Genomic DNA, 27,503 nt, shown 5'->3' on the forward strand with positions numbered 1-27,503 from the left:
CGCGATCTAAACCCAAAAATCGTTTATTATGAACAATATTGGTCGCGAAAGCCTACGTGTTAAACTGAAGCTCTATAAAATGAAAAAATCATTATTGGTCGGCTCTTGAAATTAAAAAAAATCCGAAACGGAAAAAAAAAACGTGACTCCTTCTTGTTATCTTTGTTTGTCGAGCCGTGGTCATCACCATCGTCCCGTACGAATGATGGAGAAGAAGAAGGAGAGGAGGAGAGAGGAAGCCTATTAAATGCCAAAAAAATAAAACACGAAATATTTTATTAAACGAGTTCGAGGAAGGAGGAGGAGCCAGCGAGCGAGTCGGGCGCGGACCAATCAGCGGCCACGAGGAAGCGCGGCCCAACGGACGCGGCTCGGCGCACCGCGACAGAGCGCGCGGGGGTCGTGAGGAAGCAGCCGTGAAGAGGTCGGAGGGTGAGGAGGGAGTGTGAGGGGGGAGGGTGTGAGGGAGTGTGAGGGAGTGTGAGGGTGAGGCGCGGGGGGGGGGGGGGGGTGAGGCGCGGGGGGGGGGGGGGGGTGAGGCGCGGGGGGGGGGGTGAGGCGCGGGGGGGGGGGGGGGTGAGGCGCGGGGGGGGGGGGGGGTGAGGCGCGGGGGGGGGGGGGTGAGGCGCGGGGGGGGGGGGAGTGAGGCGCGGGGGGGGGGGGGGGTGAGGGCGGGGGGGGGGGGGGAGTGAGGCGCGGGGGGGGGGGGAGTGAGGCGCGGGGGGGGGGGGAGTGAGGCGCGGGGGGGGGGGGGAGTGAGGCGCGGGGGGGGGGGGGGAGTGAGGCGCGGGGGGGGGGGGGGAGTGAGGCGCGGGGGGGGGGGAGTGAGGCGCGGGGGGGGGGGGGGGAGTGGGGGGGGGGGGGGGAGTGAGGCGCGGGGGGGGGGGGGAGTGAGGCGCGGGGGGGGGGGGGGAGTGAGGCGCGGGGGGGGGGGGGAAGTGAGGCGCGGGGGGGGGGGAGTGAGGCGCGGGGGGGGGGGGGAGTGAGGCGCGGGGGGGGGGGGGAGTGAGGCGCGGGGGAGGGGGGGGGGAGTGAGGCGCGGGGAGGGGGGGGAGTGAGGCGCGGGGGGGGGGGGGGGGGGGGGGAGTGAGGCGCGGGGGGGGGGGGGAGTGAGGCGCGGGGGGGGGGGGGGAGTGAGGCGCGGGGGGGGGGGGAGTGAGGCGCGGGGGGGGGGGTGGAGTGAGGCGCGGGGGGGGGGGAGTGAGGCGCGGGGGGGGGGGGGAGTGAGGCGCGGGGGGGGGGGGGAGTGAGGCGCGGGGAGGGGGGGGAGTGAGGCGCGGGGGGGGGGGGGAGTGAGGCGCGGGGGGGGGGGGGGAGTGAGGCGCGGGGGGGGGGGGAGTGAGGCGCGGGGGGGGGGGAGGCGCGGGGGGGGAGTGAGGCGGGGGGGGGGGGGGAGTGAGGCGCGGGGAGGGGGGGGGGGGGGAGTGAGGCGCGGGGGGGGGGGGGGGGAGTGAGGCGCGGGGGGGGGGGGGAGTGAGGCGCGGGGGGGGGGGGAGTGCGAGCGAGTGTGAGGGAGGGGGGGGGAGTGTGAGGGAGGGGGGGAGTGTGAGGGAAGGGGGGGGTAGTGTGAGGGAGGGGGGGGGGGAGTGTGAGGGAGGGGGGGAGGGAGTGTGAGGGGGGGGGGGAGTGTGAGGGAGGGGGGGGGGAGTGTGAGGGAGGGGGGGGGAGTGTGAGGGAGGGGGGGGGGAGTGTGAGGGAGGGGGGGGGGGAGTGTGAGGGAGGGGGGGGGGGAGTGTGAGGGAGGGGGGGGGAGTGTGAGGGAGGGGGGGGGAGTGTGAGGGAGGGGGGGGGAGTGTGAGGGAGGGGGGGGGAGTGTGAGGGAGGGGGGGGGGGAGTGTGAGGGAGGGGGGGGGGAGTGTGAGGGAGGGGGGGGGGGAGTGTGAGGGATGGGGGGGGGGAGTGTGAGGGAGGGGGGGGGGGAGTGTGAGGGAGGGGGGGGGGAGTGTGAGGGAGGGGGGGGAGTGTGAGGAGGGGGGAGTGTGAGGGAAGGGGGGGGAGTGTGAGGGAGGGGGGGGGGGAGTGTGAGGGAGGGGGGGGGGGAGTGTGAGGGAGGGGGGGGGGAGTGTGAGGGAGGGGGGGGGAGTGTGAGGGAGGGGGGGGGGAGTGTGAGGGAGGGGGGGGGAGTGTGAGGGAGGGGGGGGAGTGTGAGGGAGGGGGGGGGGGAGTGTGAGGGAGGGGGGGGAGTGTGAGGGAGGGGGGGGGGGAGTGTGAGGGAGGGGGGGGAGTGTGAGGGAGGGGGGGGGGAGTGTGAGGGAGGGGGGGGGGGGAGTGTGAGGGAGGGGGGGGGAGTGTGAGGGAGGGGGGGGGAGTGTGAGGGAGGGGGGGGGGAGTGTGAGGGAGGGGGGGGGAGTGTGAGGGAGGGGGGGGGGAGTGTGAGGGAGGGGGGGGGGAGTTTGAGGAAGGGGGGGGGGGGAAGTGTGAGGGAGGGGGGGGGAGTGTGAGGGAGGGGGGGGGGGAGTGTGAGGGAGGGGGGGGGAGTGTGAGGGAGGGGGGGGGAGTGTGAGGGAGGGGGGGGGGGGAGTGTGAGGGAGGGGGGGGGGAGTGTGAGGGAGGGGGGGGGAGTGTGAGGGAGGGGGGGGGAGTGTGAGGGAGGGGGGGGGAGTGTGAGGGAGGGGGGGGGGAGTGTGAGGGAGGGGGGGGGGAGTGTGAGGGAGGGGGGGGAGTGTGAGGGAGGGGGGGGGGGAGTGTGAGGGAGGGGGGGGAAGTGTGAGGGGGGGGGGGAGTGTGAGGGAGGGGGGGGGAGTGTGAGGGAGGGGGGGGGGGAGTGTGAGGGAGGGGGGGAGTGTGAGGGAGGGGGGGGGGGTGGAGTGTGAGGGAGGGGGGGGGGAGTGTGAGGGAGGGGGGGGGGGAGTGTGAGGGAGGGGGGGGGGAGTGTGAGGGAGGGGGGGGGAGTGTGAGGGAGGGGGGGGGGAGTGTGAGGGAGGGGGGGAGTGTGGAGGGAGTGTGAGGGAGGGAGTGTGAGGGGGGGGGGGAGTGTGAGGGAGGGGAGTGTGAGGGGGGGGGAGTGTGAGGGAGGGGGGAGGTGAGGGAGGGGGGAGTGTGAGGGGGGGGGGAGTGTGAGGGGGTGTGAGGGAGGGGGGGAGTGTGAGGGAGTGTGAGGAGGGGGGGAGTGTGAGGGAGGGGGGGGAGTGTGAGGGAGGGGGGGAGTGTGAGGGAGGGGGGGGAGTGTGAGGGAGGGGGGAGTGTGAGGGAGGGGGGAGTGTGAGGAGGGGGGGAGTGTGAGGGAGGGGGGGGGGAGTGGGAGGGAGGGGGGGGGAGTGTGAGGGAGGGGGGGAGTGTGATGGAGGGGGGGAGTGTGAGGGAGGGGGGGAGTGTGAGGGAGGGGGGGGAGTGTGAGGGAGGGGGGGAGTGTGAGGGAGGGGGGGGGAGTGTGAGGGAGGGGGGGGGAGTGTGAGGGAGGGGGGGGAGTGTGAGGGAGTGTGAGGGAGGGGGGGAGTGTGAGGGGGGGGAGTGTGAGGGAGGGAGTGTGAGGGGGGGGGAGTGTGAGGGAGGGGGGGAGTGTGAGGGAGGGGGGGAGTGTGAGGGAGGGAGTGAGGGGGGGGAAGTGTGAGGAGGGGGGGAGTGTGAGGGGGGAGTGTGAGTGAGTGTGAGGGAGGGTGAGGAGGGAGAATGTGAGGGGGGGGTGTGAGGGAGTGTGAAGAGGGGGGGAGTGTGAGGGAGGGGGGGAGGGTGAGGAGGGGAGTGTGAGGGGGGTCTGGGAGCGGTGAGCGCACTGCACTACGAACCCGACTACCCGAGTTCGATTCCCGCCCACGGCCACGGACACCAGTGACAGCGATAATTACCTGAACCGGTCCAGGACCTCCCTCGGTCTGCTCAGCCTCAAATGAGTACTGCACCTCGTGGTGTATTGGGGAGACAAAGGCGGCCGGGAATGGTGTTGGCCACCGACCCACTCCGTGCGTCGTGACATTTTTAAATAGATCACTTTGATTGTAACGAACATCTGTACCGTATAACATCTGTATCGTCGCCAGATGCCCATAAAAATACAGCACAACAGCTCATTCGGGGGCCCCTTGCTGCTGAAATAATAAAATAAATTGGCCCCAACAGTCTGTCTAAGGCTCGTTTACTTCCGATGAGCACGGCGCGAAAGAAGTTCCACGTCCACACAAAGCGTGCAGTCAACGCAATGATTTCAGTAGCCCCCCTGAAACTAACATTTGTGTGCCCCTCAGACATTTCGCCGCCCAGTTGCCATGGAGCCCGGTGCTCAGAGCTCGCTGCGGTACCGAGACAAGGTGGCGATCATCACAGGAGGCACCACTGGCATCGGTCAGGGTACGGTCCGCGTGTTTGGTAAGTCTGGTTTCCTCCGTGCCCATCGAGGGTGGAACACTATACAGCCCTTTGGTTCTTGGTTTTTTAAAGGATGGATTTATTTTTTTTGCCCTAAATGCCACGGCATATCAAAACAAGCTTGCTGTAAAAATATAAAAAAAAATTTTTTACAAAGGACAGGGACTCTACTTATGAACATTCGACCTACAAACTTTCAGAGATACGAACAAACCTGTCAAGTATGTCCAGTTGCCCGTTCGGACCGAGAGTCGTAAGTTCAACCGCCGCACAATACAATACATCTGCAGAACGCGAAGAACCAGTGGCATCTTCATCTGCAGAACGTGAAGCACCAGTGGCGTCTAAATCTCCAGAACGTGAAGAACCAGTGGCATCTACATCTGCAGAACGTGAAGAACCAATGGGATCTACATCTGCAGAACGCGAAGAACCAGTGGCATCTTCATCTGCAGAACGTGAAGAACCAGTTGCATCTACATCTGCAGAACGTGAAGAACCAGTGGCATCTACATCCGCAGAACGTGAAGAACCAGTGGCATCTACATCTCCAGAACGTGAAGAACCAGTGGCATCTACATCTGCAGAACGTGAAGAACCAGTGGCATCTACATCCGCAGAACGGAAGAACCAGTGGGATCTACATCTACAGAACGTGAATAACCAGTGGCATCTACATCTGCAGAACGTGAAGAACCAATGGGATCTACATCTGCAGAACGTGAAGAACCAGTGGCATCTACATCTGCAGAACGCGAAGAACCAGTGGTATCTTCATCTGCAGAACGTGAAGAACCAGTGGCGTCTAAATCTCCAGAACGTGAAGAACCAGTGGCATCTACATCTGCAGAACGTGAAGAACCAATGGAATCTACATCTGCAGAACGCGAAGAACCAGTGGCATCTTCATCTGCAGAACGTGAAGAACCAGTGGCATCTACATCTGTAGAATGTGAAGAACCAGTGGCATCTACATCCGCAGAACGTGAAGAACCAGTGGCATCTACATCTCCAGAACGTGAAGAACCAGTGGCATCTACATCTGCAGAACGTGAAGAACCAGTGGCATCTACATCTGCAGAACGTGAAGAACCAATGGGATCTACATCTGCAGAACGCGAAGAACCAGTGGCATCAACATCTGCAGAATGTGAAGAACCAATGCAATCTACATCTGCAGAACATGAAGAACCAGTAGCATCAACATCTGCAGAACGTGAAGAACCGATGGCATCTACATCTGCAGAACGTGAAGAACCAGTGGCATCTACATCTGCAGAACGTGAAGAACCAATGGCATCTACATCTGCAGAACGTGAAGAACCAGTGGCATCTACATCTGCAGAACGTGAAGAACCAGTGGCATATACATCTGCAGAACGTGAAGAACCAGTGGCATCTACATCTGCAGAAACGTGAAGAACCAGTGGCATCTACATCTGCAGAACGTGAAGAACCAGTGGCATGAACATCTGCAGAACGTGAAGAACCAGTGGCGTCTACATCTCCAGAACGTGAAGAACCAGTGGGATCTACATCTACAGAACGTGAAGAACCAGTGGCATCTACATCTGCAGAACGTGAAGAACCAATGGGATCTACATCTGCAGAACGTAAAGAACCAGTGGCATCTACATCTGCAGAACGTGAAGAACCAGTGGCATGAACATCTGCAGAACGTGAAGAACCAGTGGCGTCTACATCTCCAGAACGTGAAGAACCAGTGGCATTTACATCTGCAGAACATGAAGAACCAGTTGCATCTACATCTACAAAACATGAAGAACCAGTGGCATCTACATCCGCAGAACGTGAAGAACCAGTGGGATCTACATCTACAAAACGTGAAGAATCAGTGGCATCTACATCTGCAGAACGTAAAGAACCAATGGGATCTACATCTGCAGAACGCAAAGAACCAGTAGCATCAATATCTGCAGAACGTGAAAGATAAATTCTTACCCCGAGCTCTCAATACTCTGATAGTGCGCTGTTTTTGAGTTGTACGCCTTTTGGCGTCATCTGGTCCAACACCAATGGAGACTAGGCTCTAAGAAAAGCTGTCTCGGGTGTGGACCAATCAACTTCAAGGACAGTGCATATCATTATCAGAGTTGTTTCTTTTTGTTTGCATTTTGACTGCTTGTGTTGTGGTTATTGCAAACATGATGCCTTGTATAAAGGTGTCAGTTTTTGTACCAGTTGAAAGGGTAAAAACCTATTACTATATTTTGCCACTGGTATAGGAGATGTCTCATGATGTCTGGGGTATTTTGAGGTTTGGCAACGGCGCAGCATTCACAGGTCGGCTGCCTCGCACCTCTGCGTCTGTCTCACCTTCGCGTCCCCAATGTTCTTCTGCCAAGCGGTTACCACGGTGTACCATGAATACAGCGGCCTGAGTACCATTTTCCGGCACGGTTTAACATCTGGTCCGGGGTGCCCCATTCACCACCCATCACTGACCAGCGTGGTGAAGTATAGGCAAACTACCCCCCCACGAATGATATCGTCTGAAGAGGCTCTGCGTGCAAGCAGTAGATTGGTTAAGAGCTGTCAATTATTGCTATTTTCATCATTTTAGAATCATCTGCATCTGAACTCTACAGTATTTTGACATTTCTACACATCCGTCAATTGCTTCTATCTCTTGTCACAACCAAACTGCAGTCACCGCACGCACAGAAGATAACATTTTCACCGTTCTCTTTCTCGTGCATTTGTAATTCAGAGTAGTGGCGTTGCACATTAACTTGTTTCCGTGACATGGATTCAAAGTTAGCCTAAAGGCAAGGTAAAACTTCAAGCGTTGACCTTTGAACATGTTTTAAAAAATAACGAATCTTCCAATAATGGTTAAACAGCCACGGCTATATTACCTTTTATGTCTGCGTTGGAGACCACGTACCCTTGTCCTGATCATGTGACTGATTTTGTTTAGAATTTTCCCATTTTTACATACGTCGGGTTGCAAAGTCTACCTGGGTGAGGTGTTTTCTGGTCTCAACTCATTTTGTCTGCTCTTTTAGTTGAAATATATTTGGCCAAAGGTTGAACTGTCACACAATTACTCCAGAGCGTGTGGAATGGCCTTCATTACATGTAGGCTGCCACGGTCGTGAGATGTTAATGATCTCGCCAGGTATACAGGAGGTCGTGGGTTCAATCCCGACCCTGACGCCTGCTGTATATTTAGAATTTGCATGTTCTCCCCGTTGTCGCACATTTAGAATCGACATCACGCGTTTCAGAGTATTTGGCTGCTATACATTTTCACATGATAAACCACTTAGTTGAGTTGTCATTTGTGGCCAGGTCGCTTCTGAAAAAGAGTTATATATACTCCAAATAGCTCAGTGGGCCTTACCCTGGTAACATAAATAATAGTAGTGGTTAAATTTCGATTTAAAGCTTTCGTGACTGCAGGGATTCATCTTTTTGGTTCTTTCGGTAAAGTCACGTAGAATGGAAATAATAAAAATGAAACATAATAAAATAATTCTCACGACGTTTCGGCCACAACGCAAGCAGCCGTCCTTAGGTGGAGACCAGGTCTGTCGGGGAGACAGCGCGTTGTAGCAATGATCGGCAACGGCGTCTCCCCGACAGACCTGGTCTTCACCTGAGGACGGCTGCTTGCGTTGTGGCCGAAACGTCGTGAGAATGATTTTATTATGTTTTATTTGTATTATTTTATTATTTCCATTCTACGTGACTTTACCGAAAGAACCAAGAAGATAAATAATAGTAGTTATGTAGACATTCTCGCATCGACAAAAACCTCTTTCACAAGTAAGGGTATTTTAAAAGTATTTGAATAATAACGGTCTCATTTTGTTGTTAATTATTTTCTTTTTTACAGTTTCGCAAGGTGCCAAGGTTGTATTCTGTGCAAAGGACGGTCAGTATATCATCACCATCACACTACTCCTACCACGACTGATATATAGGGGTAATGGTTAGCACACTGGTCTTGCAATCAAGAGATCACCGATTCAATTCATGAAAACTATTTACTACTATAATGAGCCAAGAATGTCTGTGTGTCCCGCACGTGACGTCACTCCACGTCGACCAGCCCCCCTCATTAATAATCATGAACTGGTTACGTCCTCCACATGGACCCCCCCCTCATTAATAATCATGAGCGGGTGACGTCACTCCGCATGGAGAACCCCCCCTTCATTAATAATCATGAACAGGTGATGTCCTCCAAATGGACACCCCCCCCTCCATTCATAATAATTAGCGGGTGACGTCACTCCACATGGGGGGGGGGGCGAGGCGCCTCCTCCCCCCTCCTCGGCGTCAACTTACAACCCTCACGACAAAGGCAGAACCCTCACGTCACGTGATCTCCGTAACGCTGTTGAGACATCGAAGTATAAAGGAGGTCGTGATAAACAATGGATTATGACCTTTACATGAAATAAGTCTGTGTCACCGTGGCCTTACAAATTGCACACGAATTGATGCAATGAATATATCACGTGGCGGTCTGCTTTTCGCTTGCAAGTTTCAGATTTACTGCAATACACCCGTCCATGGAGGGGCAAAAGGCGAGTTGAAAATAATAGCATAGACACAGTAATTTAGGCAGGTGACATATCAAGTTTAAAATCGTTTAAAACGGAAAACATTCTTGTCTCATTTGTGAACCTATTTTGGCCCCTATGCCACTTTTTGTAGGAATCATGTGTGTATGGCGTGGTTTTGGCCACCCACCCCCTTCGTGTGCCGTGCCGGCCTTCATAGGAGCTGCGAGCTAACAGCACTTGCCCCAACAGTCTGTTCAGGCTACACGGGAGATCATTGTAAAGTGTGAGTTAAGGCATGTCTTCCCTATGCTTGCAAAACATAGACCCCTTGCAAGGCTTGATATATTCTGCCTGACTGGATTGTGTGCGAGAAGATCACAGATCATTGAAATATCTGACCACAATCCCTGTGTTGACTGGATTCATCTAGCGCAGTTGTCCAGCTCTCACATGCCCAAACAGCTTGTTTTTGGCCAATAGCTTGATAACAGTGGTGTCAAAATCGACCTCTGTGGTAGAGGAGGCTCATGAAGGACACTACTGGGCATTTGAAGGCAGTCGCCCTCCAGCAACAACGGAGGGCAGAGGAGTGATGCTCACAACGGCTGGGCTTGGTGCTTAACACGCCACCTCCTATGATCACTGTTTCATTGCTTTTATGGCTTTATTTTGGTGATTTCGAAAAGTTTTTTGGTTTGGCCATGTTTGTTTGTTGTAGTACGGAGTTAGACTGATGGCCTTAATCTAAGTTGTCTTGTGGTTGTTGTTGCTTGACTTGCATCCCACTGGGATTTTTGCACACAGCGTTGGTGTACGGTGCTTTTTCTGCAATATTTTTCTGTCTTTTCTTGGATTTTCTGTTTGCACATATTCACTTTAAGATGTTTTCTTGTTCATGTTTTTGTTTTTTATTTGTTGCGGTTGCACCCGATTCAAGAGCCGAATGGCTCACAGGGCTATACCTAATAAATGAACTTAAACTTGAACCTCCTTGCCATGCAGGCCTTAATAAATGCTTACTCACGACACTTTCACCCAACAGTCTATGTACGCAACACGAGGGATCTTTGTTTACCAGTCCAGGTATGTGTGCGTGCGTGTGTGTATGTGTTCCAGTCGGGGCAGGCAATGCTTTGGAGGCCGAACTCAACAGTGTGGGCCCAGGCGAAGCCTTCTACGTGGCGTGTGACGTCACAAAAGAGGAGCAAATAAAGGTGCGTCTTAAGATGCTGCGCGTTTTACTCGTAGGCTTACCGCGTATTGCACGATGTTTTTTGCCATCTGTTTGCTTGTCACGGTCGCACTTTATCTGAGCCTTCCAACTTAAAAAAGCCCCGCGGTGAAACGGGCAGCCGGTATTGGTGATGCGGACTTTGCGGCAGTGACCATTGGTCAATGTGCTACGCTGATGAGTCCGTATGATGACGAAACCAATTCACACAGTTGCGTCTATCATTTCACCACTGCTGCTGTCGGTCGGCCGAATTTTGCTCAAATTCGTTTTGATGGTGTCCGAAGCCAAGAGGACCACAATGCACTTCGTCAGGAAATGCTGATGGATTTATGCATAATGCCCAAGTCGCGGCTGTGTGCTTTGCTCACACATGCTTGCATCTTGTTTGGAACCCGTGGCGACACACGGATTATCTTGTCAATTTGGGGATTTGTTTGGAAATTGGCTGTGCAGGAGAGAGATTTCACCAGATTAAAGGCTTGAGTGTATTTATTTCCTGGCACGCAGTGATTTACCCCTCTCCCCGGGGCTGTTTGTTATCGGTCGCACTGATTCTTTATTATCCAACATCAGGGACTGAACGACAAGATATGGATAAGTATAGTTCACCCATTCACACCGCTGTTTTCTTAAGAGCTGTTGTCACAGGTGTACCCTGTGCCATTTGTCTCTGTCGCTGCTGCTGCTGCTGCTGCTGCAGTGACCTCGCGAGTTGTCGTGACAGGCTGTGCACCTGTGCCGTCTCGTTTCTGTTTCCCGTGTACTCTGGTGCATGTTGGGTCAACAGCTCCTCATTGTCCCTCTGCCTTTTAACGTACAGTCCCTTCTCCGATAACGCGGTCGTAGTTGCGATCCTGCAGAACAAAAAACATCGCGTTATAATGAATAGTATGCAATATGATGTACAGCGCAGGCCGTGATAACGCGTGAGATGCGTACGCGGGCTGAACGAGGACTTGAGGCGCGTGGGTAGCATCAAGAAGCATCCAGCAGCATCCCAATGCCTCGTGCGATGCTACGCCGAGGCAGCCGTACGACCGCTTATTCAAACCTCGCGCGGCGTAGTTCTGATCACTCGATCGGGGTATATCCAATTTTTTCGTTATATCCAATTCGCGTTTCGAAAAAAACCACACGTTACAGGAGAACAGACTGTACAAACACTTACCGAGAGTAATGCGAATGCGACGATGGACGACGACGATCAGGAATAAAATAACAGAGCGGCAGAGTCAATGAAGGGAACGCGTCCCGAAATCACGTCCAGTGCGGAGATGGAGCGATGAAATCGGCTCGTGCAGAGGTGCCTGGTGGATTGTTACATCGCGAGATCGTGATGGGTGGCGTCGGCTTTCGGGAGTGGGGGGGCGGGGGGGAATCCATCCAGCAGTGGATTGATTATAGCTGACATAATGATATAATTCTCATCAGGCATGATCGTAATTATAATGCACTTATACTGGGAGGAACCTCCTGGTTCCACCAGCCCTCAGGGGATTATTGTGTCTGTCCGTCCGTCGTGCATCCAAAAATGGGAGGGGTGGGGAGGGGCTGGGGAGGGAGGGGCTGGGTGGGGAGGGGAGGGTGGGGAGGGGTTGGGTGGGGAGGGTGGGGAGGGGCTGGGTGGGGAAGGTGGGGAGGGGCTGGGTGGGGGGTGGGAGGGGTGGGGCTGGGTGGGGAGGGGCTAGTCATTCCGTGGTGCCCTTATAAAACTCAACGTTTAACCTACTCACGCCGGCTTGTGCCCGCCCTCACAGTCGGGCATATTTGCGGAATACACCACGCCGCCGTTGACCCTGCAGGCCATTGACCGAGCAACCCAACGTTCCTACCAGCTCCCTCCAGCTCCCTCCACAGGAATGTGTTTTCTCCAGGAAAGCCGCAATGTGTTGTATTTAGGAGGGTCCTGCTACTGCTGCATTGGGGTTTTTATTTTAAGATGTTTTCAGTCAATTAATAATAAGTTGTGTGGAGAAAACCCACGCCTTTGCGCGAGGGGGCAACGCTCTATCTCCCGCAAAGATGGACTAAACAGATGGTGATTATCTTCTTGGTTCTTTCGGTAAAGTTACGTAGAAGGGAAGTAATAAAATAATAAAAATAAAACATAATAAAATAATATAATAAAATAATAATATAATAAAATATTTTTTTCTTATTATTTTATTACTTCCCTTCTACGTGACTTTACCGAAAGAACCAAGAAGATTAATCCCTGCAGTCACGAAATCTTTAAATCGAGATGGCGATTAGTCCACTCGCTGGACCGCCTTCTCCTGGCGAGCCAATGTTTGAAACTGAAATAAACGCCTGAATAATTGTGAAATCCATAAACCTCCCTGATTAGGAGCAGTTTGTTCGAGTTTATAAAATGTTGGCTGGGTCGTCATTAACCCTCCGTTCCCATGGGGGCTGTTGCTGTAAAATGACGGGCGCACACCACCAGAGGGCATGATAACCATGATCACACTGAGCGGGCTTATTGTACGAGTGTTTTACTTGTATTAAAAAATGTTACCTATTGTTTTTATCATCATTTGTAGCATGTAAATGATCATTGATGCATTATCATGCAGTAAAATAGTAATTACACTTAACAATCTCCATTCTTGCATATTCGCCGATGTCCGTGCTACTTGCCTTCACCAGTCCCCACTTTGACCAGCGTGGTGAAGTATGGTCAAAATAACGCCCCCCCACAGCTTCATCCGGAAGTTTGACAAAGGGTTGTTTCAGGTCAACAGTTGTAAAGTTGTGAATTTATATTCTGCTCAAGGGTTAACTTGGTCCATCATCATTGGAACCTCATTTGCCAGTAACAAAATATGATGATTGGTTTTTTACCCTTTTTTCTGGCAACAAAACTAACACCTTTTTTTACAAGGAGTCATGTTTGCATTGACCACAATACTTGCGGTAGGAATGCAAACAAAAAAACATAACTCTGATAATGTATGCACTGTCCTTGAAGTTGATTGGTCCACACCCGAGACAGCTTTCTTTAGAGCCTAGTCTCACATGGGTTGAAACCAGATGGCGCCAAAAGGCGCACAACTCAAGGACAATGAACCATCAGAGTATGAGAGCTCGGGGTAAGCATTTACACCATTGGAACCTCATTTGCCAGTAGCAAAATATGATAATTGTTTTTTTTACCCTTTTATCTGGCAACAAAACTGACACCTTTTCTACAAAGAGTCATGTTTGCATTGACCACAATACCTGCAGTCTGAATGCAAACAAAAAAACACAACTCTGATAATGTATGCACTGTCCTTGAAATTGATTGGTCCACACCCGAGACAGCTTTCTTTAGAGCCTAGTCTCACATGGTGTTGGACCAGATGACGCCAAAAGGCGCACAACTCAAGGACATCATGCCGATGACCTCAATAAAATAAATTCCACTGGATAGGAAGTTAACCAGTGGTTGTCCTATGAACATAATGGGCTCTGCCATAGTAACGTGGAACTTCCGTTCCACCACTGGCTTCACCACCGGCTTGGGAAGCTAATGGCAAAAGCACCGGTGAGTTATCATTTAAGAGTTTGTGGGTGCCCACACTGCATGTTGAACTTCTTTCACACCATACGCAGCCATCCACGCTAATTGTATGTGCGGGTGCTCATCTTGAACGTTCAGTAATGGTGACAGTGGTGATGCTTACGTACGTACGCATGCATGCGTGTGTTGCCTGCCTCTTTAGAACCTCATCGATGTGACGGTTCAGAAATACGGCCGCATCGACTGCCTTGTGAACAACGCTGGCGTGCGTGAGTACGGCACGGTGCACTGTCGGGATATGCAGTCGCTCTTTAACCACGGTAGATGCGTTCCTGAAAAGTTCCGCGTGAAGCGAACAAAACGCGTTAAGCGAAAACTATTTCCCCAATAAATAACGATGACATTTGTCGAGATACGATGGACTACGCACACGCAGTGAGATGGCGGGACAAGTAACTGAGGCAATACCCTTGTTGAACGTGGTGGTGAATGTAGTGGCCCCTAGTGGATGCAGCAGTCAATTATTTCCACAACAATGTGGACCCAAAATCATCGATTCTGATACCGTAGTTCGTCGGTCAACGTTTTTAATCCGTTCCACGAAAACTACTGTTAACCCAAATAACTGCTAATCGAATTAACTCGTGAGTTGAAAAACAAGTAAAAATCACTGATGAGTTGATGATGACGTCACCCTGCTGCTGCTCTATATAAGAACGGTAGACACAGCAGAGCCTCACCATTCTGGAGAACTGCCCGATGATGCTGGATGCAATTACCAGCGAAACGTCGTACTCAAATTGTAAATGTTGTGGTTTCACGCTTCAACACACCGGTGGGCTAAAGCAGTGAACTATTTGTCTTTTGTCAACGTGACCCTTTTTTACTGATTGGCCGTGTCGGGTGGTGGAGGGTTACGACACATTTATAAATAACGCGATCTAAACCCAAAAACGTTGATTATGAATAATATTGGTCGCGAAAGCCTACGTGTTAAAAAATCACTGAGTCTGCACAAGAGAGGCAGACGGCTTCCACTGCCAAAACACAAAACGCAATGAAACAAAGCCAGTCGGGGTCTAAACGCTCATAAATGGGCTTCGTTGATTGGCTGAGGGCGAGGCTCAGCCCCAGATTGGCCGAAATTGGGGTCCGCGTGCATATGACGTGAACGTACCGTTAGTCAAAATGTTAATGTTCGGCGAAACCATGGGGTCCTGTGGGAGGCGAAATGTTAACCGAAAAGCCGTTAACCGATACTGTTAACCGAGGGACCACTGTACGTGCGTAGTTTGATACATGTGTCGTGAGCTTAGCAATCGATATTAGCGAATCATCGCACTCATACTGAATGTAACCTAAATAAATAAGCAGATGTAATTCCACCTTGACAACGTTGTCTCCGAACACAAAAACAGTAGATTTTCATACATCCCGTCGGCCACGCTTCCTTCTGGGAGTGCATCTTATCTCAGCAGCATTGGTTCACTACAAGCAAACTCTGGACCGGTTTCAACATTCATTATCTTATCAGTAGAGTCAGGCTTCATCTTCTTGGTTTTTTCGGTAAAGTCACGTAGAAGGGAAATAATAAAATAATAAAAATAAAACATAATAAAATCATTCTCACGACGTTTCGGCCACAACGCAAGCAGCCGTCCTCAGACCAGGTCTGTCGGGGAGACAACATCGTCATTCAGACGCTGTCTCCCCGACAGACCTGGTCTTCACCTGAGGACGCTGTCTTTCCGACAGACCTGTTCTTCATCTGAGAACGGCTGCTTGCGTTGTGGCCGAAACGTCGTGAGAATTATTTTATTATGTATTATTTTTATTATTTTATTATTTCCCTTCTACGTGACTTTACCGAAAGAACCAAGAAGATGAATCCCTGCAGTCACGAAAGCTTTAAATCGAAATTCAAGAGTCAGGCTTGCTTGAACCAACGCTGTTGAACTGCTCAATGTTTAAGCGCGAGGACCCTGTCTGTTAGATTTGCGTCCTATTGCGACGGAAAACGACATGATACAGAGCACAAATGATCATTGAGCGTCATTGTGCGGAATGCATACATGCAAATTAATAAGGAGACATAACGCCTCCCTCCAATTAAAACTAAACTGAACGATTTTTACTTTACCAGGTACAGTCCGCCGAGTTATATAGCTCTTCCAGAAGCGACCTGAGCACAAATGATAACTCAACGAAGTGGCTTATCACGTGGAAATTTATTGCGGCTGACTACTCTAAACGCATGTTGAAAAATGTAGAGGGAAAAACTGGAGGACCCGGAGAAAAATCCACTCCACGGGGAGCACATGTAAACTCCAAATACGCAGCAGGCATCAGGGTTTGGTTCGTACCCCCGACCTCCTGTATACCAGGCGAGGTAGTTAACATCTCTCTAGTGCAGCACCCAATATGTTTTTTATATATGTATATGTTTTCCACACTCATTGCTCACCCGATGCTACTAATAATTTCATTGCAAGTGAATAAAGCGCCCAAAGTCCCATGACCATTTATGTCACTTGCAGCGAGTTCAACACAGGAGCAGTGTTTTCCACGCATAGTTTCAAAGTTGTCGAAAGCTATTGACTCGAGAAAAAAAAATCCGTTCTTGATAGGTGTGGATATCTTTAAAGTGGGCAAAAAAACTTAACTTTAGCAGTATTCCATTGGAACCTCATTTGCCAGTAAAAAATATGATAACTGTTTTTTTACCCTTCTATCTGGCAACAAAACTGACACCTTTTTTACAAGGAGTCATGTTTGCATAGACCACATTACCTGCAGTCATAATGCAAACACACAATACCTGCAGTCATAATGCAAACAAAAAACATAACTCTGATACATAACAATGCAAACAAAAAACATAACTCTGATACATAACTCTGATATCAGAGTTATGTTTTTTGTTTGCATTATGACTGCAGGTATTGTGGTCTATGCAAACATGACTCCTTGTAAAAAAGGTGTCAGTTTTAGCAGTATTTGCGCGCGTGCGCCATAGAGCTGCGTGATGTAAATACAATTTTTGTTGTAGGTTTACAAAAAGCAACATCCGCGTTTCAGACCCACCTCCTCAGAAGACAGACGACGTCACAGCGGAGGATTTTACTTCGCTTCTCAACTTGAACCTCGTCAGCTACTTCCTCGCTTCCAAGGTGACGGTGCAAACCTCACGGAGCCACGATGGCTTCAGATACAACGGCGCGTACAGAGTGGGGGGGGGATGCAGTTTTTGTGAATCGTTGTAATGGAGGGTTGTTTTGCCGGGACGGAATGTACAGCGCTGAATCGCATCAGAGCGTGGCTAAGGGAGAAACAAAATTAATCGATAAATGCCGACTGGGTAAAACAATTACACGGCCGTGTCAAAACAAGGATATGTAATCACTTATTAACGCAATAACCTGATTAACATAATGACCTTCTTTTCTAAAATATCTGCGGTGTAATTATGAATAGAGATGTGTGAAAGTGTATTCATTTGAAGTGAAATCACGAGAAAGACCCAGGTAATGCATTTTTTTTTATAGTTCAAAAATAATAGTTAATTATAATAAAAATGAACTAATTATTATTATTTAATTGGAAAGAACAATGCCGTTGCCGTAACGTCGCAACCAAGGTGATAATACTAATTTATGAATACAAACAATATTTATTTACCCAGCAAAGCCGCACACTGAGTTTCGAAGACCCTTTCCTTCCGGTGGGTACCTGTGTTGGGAGGTTTGGCCAACTGCCACAATCGCGCGCCGTTTGTTTTCGTGCCAATCTACCGTCATTACATTCGACGCTAAGTGGCGGTGACGTCACCACGGCGCTTGTGCCAGACTATGTGCACGTTAAGGCTGCGTGAACACCCACGCGTGCGTGTCTTGCACCGCCGCCGGCATTGCTATCGCGCAACGGCGCGTTTGCGCGTTATTCGTGCGTTGTTCATGCGTAGTTCATGCATAGTTCATGCATAGTTCATGCGTTGTTCATGCGTAGTTCATGCGTAGCTCATGCGTTCATGCGTTGTTCAAGCGTTGTTAATACGTTGTTCAGGCGTTGTTCAAGCGTTCATGCGTTGTTCACGCGTTGTTCAAGCGTTGTTCATGCGTTGTTTATGCATTGTTCATGCGTTGTTCAAGCGTTCACGCGTTGTTCACGCGTTGTTCACGCGTTGTTCACGCGTTGTTCAAGCGTTGTTCAAGCGTTGTTCACGCGTTCAAGCGTTGTTCACGCGTTGTTCACGCGTTGTTCACGCGTTGTTCACGCGTTGTTCACGCGTTGTTCAAGCGTTGTTCACGCGTTGTTCAAGCGTTGTTCAAGCGTTGTTCACGCGTTGTTCACGCGTTGTTCACGCGTTGTTCACGCGTTGTTCACGCGTTGTTCAAGCGTTGTTCAAGCGTTGTTCAAGCGTTGTTCACGCGTTGTCCGCGCCTTGTTTGCTCGCTCGTGTCGCGCCCGTCCGCAGTACGCGCTGCCGCACCTGCGCAAGACGGAAGGGAACATCGTCAACGTGGCGAGCCTGGTGGCCGTGATCGGGCAGAACGACGCCGTGCCGTACGTCGCAACCAAGGTGGGGGGGCTGTTGAGGTTCCGGAGTCTGAATGTTTATTTATCCTGCAGGAAGAGGAATCCGGTGAGCTGTAAAGCTCTTCTTCACAGACGTCCGGCAGAGGTCGCAACCGGGTACCCGATACCCGTACCCTACCCGATACCCGGCTACCCGTACCCGGCCGGGTACGGGTACGGGTACCCGTTTGCGACCCTGGTGCGGCCGGGTACGGGTACGGGTAGGCCGTGAGTCACTGGTGAGTAACCGTTTGTCACTCATTTCGGGTAGGGTACGGGTACTGGTAGGGAACGAGTACCCGTACCCGGCCGGGTACGGGTAAGGAATCAAAACCCGTTTGCGACCTCTGACGTCCGGTAGGGGGCAGGTCAGAACGTGGCCACAGCAAATGATACGATAACAACGCAATAGGAGTGCAAATTGTGGGCAAGGTAAACGAATCGCTTTAAACATATATCTACAAATAAAACGAAAACTATGATTTTACCTTACTAGGTAAGGCCCACTGAGCCGTTTGCTTCTTTGTCAGAAGCGACCTGGCCACAAACGGTAGCATGAGCGCCGCGGCATTTCCCGACCACGAATAGCCAAAACGCTTCCCCCACGTTCTCGCAAACCCGAGGCCTACATGACATAACATCTGTAATAAAAGTTTTTTTCGGGGGGAGGGGGGTTAGATTGCGTGGATATAAATGTGTCTTCTTGGTTCTTTTGGTAAAGTCACGTAGAAGGGAAATTAAAAAATAATTAAAATAAAACATAATAAAATTCTTTTATTATAAAATTATTTTATTATAAAGTTATTTTATAATGTTTTATTTTTATTATTTTATTATTTCCCTTCTACGTGACTTTACCGAAAGAACCAAGAAGATGAATCCCTGCAGTCACGAAAGCTTTAAATCGAAATATAAATGTGTCGTTAACCAGCCACCATCCGAGGCAACCAATCAGTGAGGTTTGTCACGTTAAACAAAACGTGCCGATTGGTTACTACTTGAGCACACCGGTGTGCGTTGGGGAGTAAACTCGGTTGGTATTCACAGTTCCAGTACGACGTTCATCTGATGTGATCAAAACCTGCTTAGCTTCCCTCGAGATCTGACATGATAACGTCCCTGGGTAACACCTTACACCAGATCTCCCTTGTATGTATCTTGAACTTCTTTCGCACCCTACGCAGCCAACCGTGCTAATCGGAGGTGAGGCTGTTGCGTCCCCACCTGAACGCGCAGTGTCACTTGCTGTTGCAACTTAAAAGTGCTGCCGATGACTGCTTTGGATGGCACGCGCCTCTGGTTAAAAGTCGCATTGTCAGACAACGCTGCCAGGTCTTCGTGGTTCTTTCGGTAAAGTCACGTAGAATGGAAATAATAAAATAATAAAAATACAACATAATAAAATAATTCTCACGACGTTTCGGCCACAACGCAAGCAGCCGTCCTCAGGTGGAGAACAGGTCTGTCGAGAAGACAGAGTCTGAATGACTCTGTCTGTGTGTATTTTATTATTTCCATTCTACGTGACTTTACCGAAAGAACCAAGAAGATGAATCCCTGCAGTCACGAAAGCTTTCAATCGAAATTCAACGCTGCTAGGCTTATCGCTGCGCCGGTGGCTGCCGTAATTGCAATTCAGTCACTCATGGAGATCTCCGGTACCCTTGAATGACAGTGTTGGCATTTGTAAATTGTCATGCCGTGGCAATGTGGAAATTCCAGACGAGCCTTAACTGGCAAGATTGTCAAATTAATAGGCCTCTGCCAAGCTGATAAATGTCCCGAATGAACAACTCAATACACTTATTGTATGCGAATACAATAAGTGTATTGAGTTAATGGGAAAACCGCACTTAATTAGCTTATAAAACGAGTGTGCCAGCTAAACGCAACATGCTATCGGGAATGTGTGCAAAGAGCATTACAAAGCGACACGTGTTTCAGAGTAAAACAATGTCAAGCCTCCTGGTACGAGCAGGAATTTAATTAAGGCCACTTTTACAAATAACAACGTGTTCAGTTTTTAGCAAAGTGCCTACATGTGGTTACTTGGCACATTGACATCCGTGGATTTTGTCTCGTGTGTCTCTTGGACACACAGAGCGACGTAGAAGTAAGGGAAAGGTTGCACATGGAAGCACACCTGATGATGGAGCTAGTGATGAGAAGGAAACTGGCACGAAATGTAGAATGGATACAGTAGGAACTATGTGAAGAGAATGGCTTTATGAAGACATAAGAGATTGGTGCACGAGCATATTGGCACAAGACAGAGGAAAGTGGAAACAAATGACGAAATGCGCGGTGGACACACATGCAGGCTATCCTGTCCATGGAATGTGATGCAGATGATGATGATGATGTCTCTTGTCTGGCAAGTGAAAATATCCAGTATAAAACACGACGGAGAAATACTCTATATATGTATAGAGTTCATATTTTTAATTTGCAATGAGTGTTATTCGCATAGGCCAGCCGATCATTAAAAAAGGACTATTGCTCGATTGAAAGCTTTCGTGACTGCAGGGATTCATATTCTTGGTTCTTTCGGTAAAGTCACGTGGAAGGGAAATAATAAAATAATAAAAATAAATTCTCACGACGTTTCGATTGCAACACAAGCAATCGTCATCGGGTGTGAAACCCACAGCAAGAAAATTTTGCTGTGGTTTTCATCCCTTGTGCCGTCAGGTCGAGCTCGACCTTGGCCTCTGGTGACATCCACGATCAGACTCTGCCATCCAAACTTGTCTCTCGCTGCCTCTCGTAGCTGGGTTAGTGTGTAAGGCCAGCGGTGTTTTTGATGTCTTCCATACACGTCCTCTGAGGTTGACCTATGCCCCTGCCACCTTCTCCATTCCCATTATGTAATTTTCGTTAAAAGTGGAAGTGTTGGTGCTGAATGTGGCGATTTAAAAATGTTACAAAAATGTAAGTAATGCAAGCCGCTTAATTTTTTAATTAGAAAAGCACACAAATTTAAAAGCACCTCGTTACTACGAGACTGAAAAATTGCCACTGTAGAACCTGTTGTACCAGAGGCTTACTTACCGGGCGCATTTATAAGCGCTTTAGCTTCACAGACACGGTGGAACAGAAGCATGTGTGGGCCCAGTAATTAATTATCATCTTCTGAAAACATCCGCAAATTTCCCGCTTTCCCCGAACAAATCTTGATAATAATAATAATAATTCGGGCTTGTATTAGTGCCCTTCGTCCAGTGAGCAAGCGACGATCATGAAGTAACACAGTGAGCATAAAACAAACCTGACATTACGAACAAGATGATGAAAATGAAAGGCAAGACCCTCATGATAAAATCAGGCAAAAAGCCTTCCTGAACAGGAAGCTTTAAGTCGAGACTTGAAGATTCCACAATTGAAGAAGATTTCCTGAACTCTCAGGGGCAGAGCGTTCCATGGTCTAGGGGCTACGCAGGGCCAGAACCCGGTTCCTCCATGGAGGAAGCCCAGCCGAGTCCCTGGAGAAAAAATAAATAATATTTAAAACTACTTAAAAAAAAACACGCTTTAATGAAATGTACCGTACGAGTAATGGCAGAACTCCACGACTCCAGGAAGTGGCCCCGAAGCTTGCCACAGCGTAAGGGGCCTTGGTGATTTACAGCCAACGTTAGTTGAGCGTGGACAATTAGACCCAAGCCGAAACATAACATGTAAAAAAGATTGTTTAAAAATACGTTTTTTATTTTAATGATAGAATATGGTATTGCCATCGGTATGACGTACGTATACCAAGTTTGCAGTCGATACGACATTGGGAAGTGGGTTAAAATTGAGTTACAAGATTTGAGGATATGACAATAGACGGAATTGAGGATACGGCAACAGAGTGAGTTTATCAAAAGCGTGTAAAAGAATGTTTTAAAACATATGTTTTAGATTTTTTATGATAGAATATAGTCTCGTCATCAGTATGACATAAGTATACCAAGTTTGCAGTTGATAGTGGGTAAAAATTTAGTTGCAAGATTTTTTGAGGATACGACAACAGACAGAGTGGGTTGAATAAAAGCGTGTAAAAAGTAGCATGAGATCCGCAGACCCCACAGAGACCTCTCGATGGAACGTTGGGGCTAAGAAATTCACGTCGGCAGGCGAAGAAATTCGTGAAGGTGAATGGCTTCGGTGTCGGTATATGTGGTCAAACGAAAAGCATTAGGGACGGAATGATAAATTGATTCATCGAATGATTACGATTTTTTTTATCGCGCAATACACGCATTGAATCATATGTACACAGTACAGTCCAATTCAATGCGTATATGAATATTAATGAAATTGCCCATTGGGAGATATGTGGGCTTGGGGAAGGGGTGGGGGGAGCGGGGTAATGAGGGGGTTAATTGGGGTGGGGGAAGGGGGTTGCCAGACAATACATCTCTGCACAATTTTGATTGACTAAAATTAAACTTGACTCTACCCTGCGTGCCTTTTATTTTATTTGCGTGTATATATTTCACAGATTCTTACGTGGCATGGTAAACATTGCGAGCGTTCCCCTACGCCCTCTGCCTTATCGGAAACGTGACGTGACGTGTGTGTGTGCAGAGCAGTAGTGCAGGGCAGTTAGCGCGGCGCTGCGCTATGACCCCGGAGACCTGAGTTCGATTCTCGCTCACCGCCACCGATACCAGTGACGATTATCTGAATGGGTCCCGGGACTCCCCCGGGTGGACTCGCCCTCAAATGAGCAGTGGTGTGTAAACATCGCCGCCGGGGAGATAAAGGCGGCCGGGCGCGGTGCTGGCCACCCAACCCTCTCGTGGGCCGTGCCGGCCTTCATAGGTGCTGCTCGCTGACAGCACTTGCCCCAAACAGTCTGTTAAGGCTACACGGGGGATCTTTGTCTTTGCCTCCGTCAGGGCGCGATCACGGCCATGACCAAGGCGATGGCGGTGGACGAGAGTCGCTACAACGTGCGCGTCAACAGGTACGGACGCACCTCCCCGCGCGCGTCACTCACACCGCCGCACGTTGGCCAGGTGTGGCCAGCCGGCCAGGTGTGGCCAGCCGGCCAGGTGTGGCCAGTCGGCCAGGTGTGGCCAGCCGGCCAGGTGTGGCCAGCCGGCCAGGTGTGGCCAGCCGGCCAGGTGTGGCCAGCCGGCCAGGTGTGGCCAGCCGGCCCTCCCGCCCTGTCGCTCTCCTCCTCCCGTGAACCGTAACGAGGGTCGACGGGTCGGCTAAACGGACGACGACAAAAATAATCAAGTTCGGAGACGACGATGAGTGAGTAGGTAACTCCGCGTTGTTGTTGTCGTTCCGTCCCTCCGGGGAAATTGGAGCGACTCCGCAACGGATGAGCGCCGGAGGTTTTGTGGAGGGTCAACGGCGCTTTATGACAAAGTGTTATTTCGAGGAGGAGCGTTTGCGTGCCTGCAATAATAACCAGACACACCGCTCCTATCGCCCTCCACGTCACACAACACCTCAGCTCAGTCCCTCAGCACGGAATCCACCACAAATATGGGGGCTCCGCGGTGGTGAGATGTGAGCTCCCTCGTCTGGTATGCAGGAGGTCGTGGGTTCGATGTTGGCCCTGACTCGTGCTGTATATTTGGAGTTTGCGTGTCTCTCTCTCTCTCTCTCCCCATGGTCGCATGGATTTTTCTCCAGCTCCTCCGGGTTTTTCCCTCCACATTTAGAATCAACATGCGCTTAGAGTATTTGGCTGCTATAAAAAAATGTCCACACGATAAGCCACTTCGTGGGGATATCATTTGTGATAGGCAGGTCGCCTCTGAAAAAGATCTACATAGCTCAGTGGGCCTTACCTCGTAAAATAAAAAAAATAGTTTATAGTTTCACAGTTTATACCAGAAAAATCTGTGTAGGCCGAGTTAAGCCTTAAGTTTCAAACAGACACACAGACACTTGCACCAAAGGCATTCGTCCTGAGTACATTTTGCACAAAAACACTGAAGTCTCTCACTTTATTTGACGGTGACTCTCAGGCGAGAGGACCGAAACGCATGCAGTTCTTCAGGAACTGTTGATGGGTGTCTGGCCATGCAAATGTTCATCTTTCGGCTAACAACGTGCCGCTGCTTGTACGTATGCTGAACTTCTGTCCCACAGTATGTAGCCAAACGTGCTAATCGGAGTTGCGTGGAGGTGCGCTCCGCCGCATACTTGGCCTCGGGCTGCGGTCTGTGCCAGATGGACAGTCCCAGCGAAGCTCATTGACAGCCAGTGGCGGTGCAAGTTGCAGCCTGTCGTCTGCAAACTTCGCACGTGGAAGCTGATGAGAAACCTTCTTGGTTCTCAGACCTGGTCTTCACCTGAGGACGGCTGCTTGCGTTGTGGCCGAAACGTCGTGAGAATAATTTTATTATGTTTTATTTTCATTATTTTATTATTTCCCTTCTACGTGACTTTACCGAATGAACCAAGAAGATGAATCCCTGCGGTCACGAAAGCTTTAAATCGAAATCTGATGAGAAACGTCGGCGCTCGGAGACGCAGACTGCGCGCGTTGACCCCCCGTTTCTCAACGGCGTTGACCCCCCCCCGTTCTCAACGTTGTTACCGTTGCAGCATTTCACCAGGAAATATCTGGACCCCGATGTGGCAGGAGTTCGCCAATGGAACCGACAACCCCGAGGCGACCGTTAAAGGTGGAGAGAATGCGCAGGTGAGAGATCGCACGCTACTTGACGCCAATTTGGATTCGTCCGTGAAGAATGAGGCCCGAGAGAGAGAGTATTTTGGCCTTCTCTTCCACGCTGGCTAGACGTCTTGAACGACGTTGGAGTATCTACAATGGACACGACCACCACACGTGACTTGACAATTGGACTAATCCTGGTGTGTACCCAGTTGTGCACGGGAATCGAATTCGGCGACCCGAGTTCGATTCCCGCTCACGGCCAACACCAGTGACGATTATATGAACCGGTTGTGGGCCTCCCCTAGGGCCACTCAGTCTCAAATGAGTACCTGGTGCGGTGTGTAAACACATCGCCACTGAGGAGACAAAGGCGGCCAGACATGGTGTTGGCCACCCACCCCCTCGTGTTCCGGCCTTCATAGGTGCTACTCGCTAACGGCACTTGCCCCAACAGTCTGTTAAGGCTTCAAGCGGGATCGTTGTTGTTGGTGTGTGTGTGTGCGTGCCCCGTGTGTGTGTGTGTGTCCGTGCACGCAATTTCGATTACTCATTGTCGCCCTTCCGACAAGCAAACCAGCATCAGAGGGGGGGATCTGTGATGTCTGTTTGCCCACCTGGACCCTTCTCGTCCCAGCTGCTGGGACGCATGGGCACCACGGAGGAGAGTGGCAAGGTGGCGCTGTTCCTGGCGGCGGACGCCACCTTCTGCACGGGCATCGACCTGCTGCTGACGGCCGGCGCCGAGCTCAACTACGCGCGCAAGAACCAGCGGGAGCCCCGCTCCAGCAACTACGACTGATGGGTCTTCAATGGTGGCGCCACGGTGGCTAGGATATGTTAACTACCTCGCCTGGTGTACAGGAGGTCGCGGGTTCCACCACCATCATCACCACGGTGGCTAGGGTATGTTAACTTCCTCGCCTGGTATACAGGAGGTCGCGGGTTCCACCATCATCATCACCACGGTGGCTAGGATATGTTAACTTCCTCGCCTGGTGTACAGGAGGTCGCGGGTTCCACCATCATCATCACCACGGTGGCTAGGATATGTTAACTTCCTCGCCTGGTATACAGGAGGTCGTGGGTTCGATCCCGACCCTGACGCCTGCTGCTGTATATTTGGAGTTTGCGTGTCTTTCTCTCTCTCTCCCCGTGGTCGTGTGGATGTTTCTCCGGGTCCTCCGGTTTTTTCCTCCACATTTAGACTCGACGTCACCACGCGTTTAGAGTATTTGGCTGCTGTAAATTTCCACGTGATGATTGGCCACTTCGTTGAGCTATCATTTGTGATAGCCAGGTCGCTTCTGAACAAGAACTATGTAGCTCAATGGGGCCTTACCTATTAGAATAAAATAGTTTAGTTTAAATTGGACTGGCAGAATGGGAACCAGGATAGCGACTCACCCCGTCGTCACCTCGGCTTGGCAAAATTGTCACGGTTTCGGGATGATGATTCTATTCAGTAACTCGATTCTGCACCCCGGTTCAAGCTGTCTTGATTATGTCACCGGTGTCGTTCCGTCTGATTCGTCACACGAGCAACATTTGCACGTGATTTGCATGAATCGTAAATTATTTATTCTCACTTGCTTGAGATTGTGGATTTTTCGTGATCCTAATAATGTGTTAATTTGAACACAAAAAAAACATGTCATCGTAACCTTACTGTTGAACATTCTATCGCAGGTAGTGTTTTGCTGCTGAGTTGGCACGGACAATACATTCGGCGATGTTGGAGTCTGATCTCTGTGCAGTGTTGTGGTGAGTCACGGGGAGGCATGTGTGGTGTGTGCACGTGACAATGCAGAACTTTGTAACCACGATTCACAAGGTTAAGCCACAAAGGCCTTGCACGCGCCAGTGCCATTGGCAACGTTTTCCATGTTTTGGAAAATTTACCTCGATTCCTCACTCGTAATTAAAAAAAAATGTACCCCGTTGCGTTTTTTGTCAAAGTATTTTCCATGAAGTAACCGGAGTGCCGAGTTGGAATTCCCCCACTGACAAAACTAGCACGGTCGTCCAGAGCAGGGGTTGGCAAACTCAAATAACACATCATCAACAACAACAACAACACAAACCCCCTGCTCAATATATCAAAGAGCCGCAACAATGCACGCGTTGAATCAGAGCCGGCCCAGCCACTAAGCGACCCTTGCAATTGCAAAGGGCCCCGTGGCCAGCAGAGGGCCCCCAAAGGTCTAGGGCCGGTTCTGCGTTGAATACACGACGGCGGTCCTTAATAAACATCGTGGATTCGCAGTCCTTAGAAAGGGCCCCGTCGCTTGCGGATTCGGAGCCGCGGGTTTTTGCCGGCTTCCCCTGGGCCAGATCCGCTCGGCTCGACAAGAGCCGTTCGGGCTGGCAGCTTCGCCCGTGAGAGCCGTTACGCGCTGTTGTTGTGTACGGGCCAAATAACAAACGGAAGACCGAGGTACGTCTCCCGACGACGTCTACACTCGATGGCCGATGGAATTTAAATTAAGCGGTTGTTTTTGTTCCACCCCCTTCGATGATGACGGTGATGATGGAGAGGAGCCGGCTAATTGACTCTGCTGTTTGACATATAAATACGCGTCTTGTCGACCCAGGAAAATCAACAACGCCGAGTCCAAAGACAGGGAGGTCACGCGTTGGGGACGTTTGGTCCATCAGCAATACCACTGTTATTTTTAGCTCTGGGGTGAAAGCGGAAAACACCCGCCGTCAGCACAGATT

At 50.7% G+C, this 27,503-nt stretch overlaps 1 protein-coding gene across 3 annotated transcripts; it reads left to right on the top strand.

The window, feature by feature from the left end:
- The first annotated feature begins 342 nt into the window (after positions 1 to 342).
- Positions 343 to 27,503, top strand: HSD17B14 (hydroxysteroid 17-beta dehydrogenase 14). Of its 3 annotated transcripts, none has more exons than XM_078869162.1 (10): positions 343 to 432; positions 4,182 to 4,302; positions 8,165 to 8,203; positions 9,957 to 10,054; positions 13,782 to 13,848; positions 16,658 to 16,749; positions 18,054 to 18,158; positions 23,041 to 23,108; positions 24,713 to 24,809; positions 25,420 to 27,503. In XM_078869162.1, exons 2-10 carry the CDS (start codon positions 4,203 to 4,205, stop codon positions 25,582 to 25,584), a joined length of 831 nt encoding a protein of 276 aa, XP_078725288.1. In that variant the 5' UTR covers positions 343 to 432; positions 4,182 to 4,202; the 3' UTR covers positions 25,585 to 27,503. The 3 variants fall into 3 exon arrangements, with proteins under 3 accessions (XP_078725288.1, XP_078725290.1, XP_078725289.1); XM_078869163.1 differs by having other exon boundaries at positions 347 to 424; XM_078869164.1 differs by lacking the exons at positions 23,041 to 23,108; positions 24,713 to 24,809; positions 25,420 to 27,503 and having other exon boundaries at positions 18,054 to 18,416.

This window comes from Lampetra fluviatilis, chromosome 27 (genome assembly GCF_964198595.1).
Source record: "Lampetra fluviatilis chromosome 27, kcLamFluv1.1, whole genome shotgun sequence".
NCBI lineage: Eukaryota > Metazoa > Chordata > Hyperoartia > Petromyzontiformes > Petromyzontidae > Lampetra > Lampetra fluviatilis.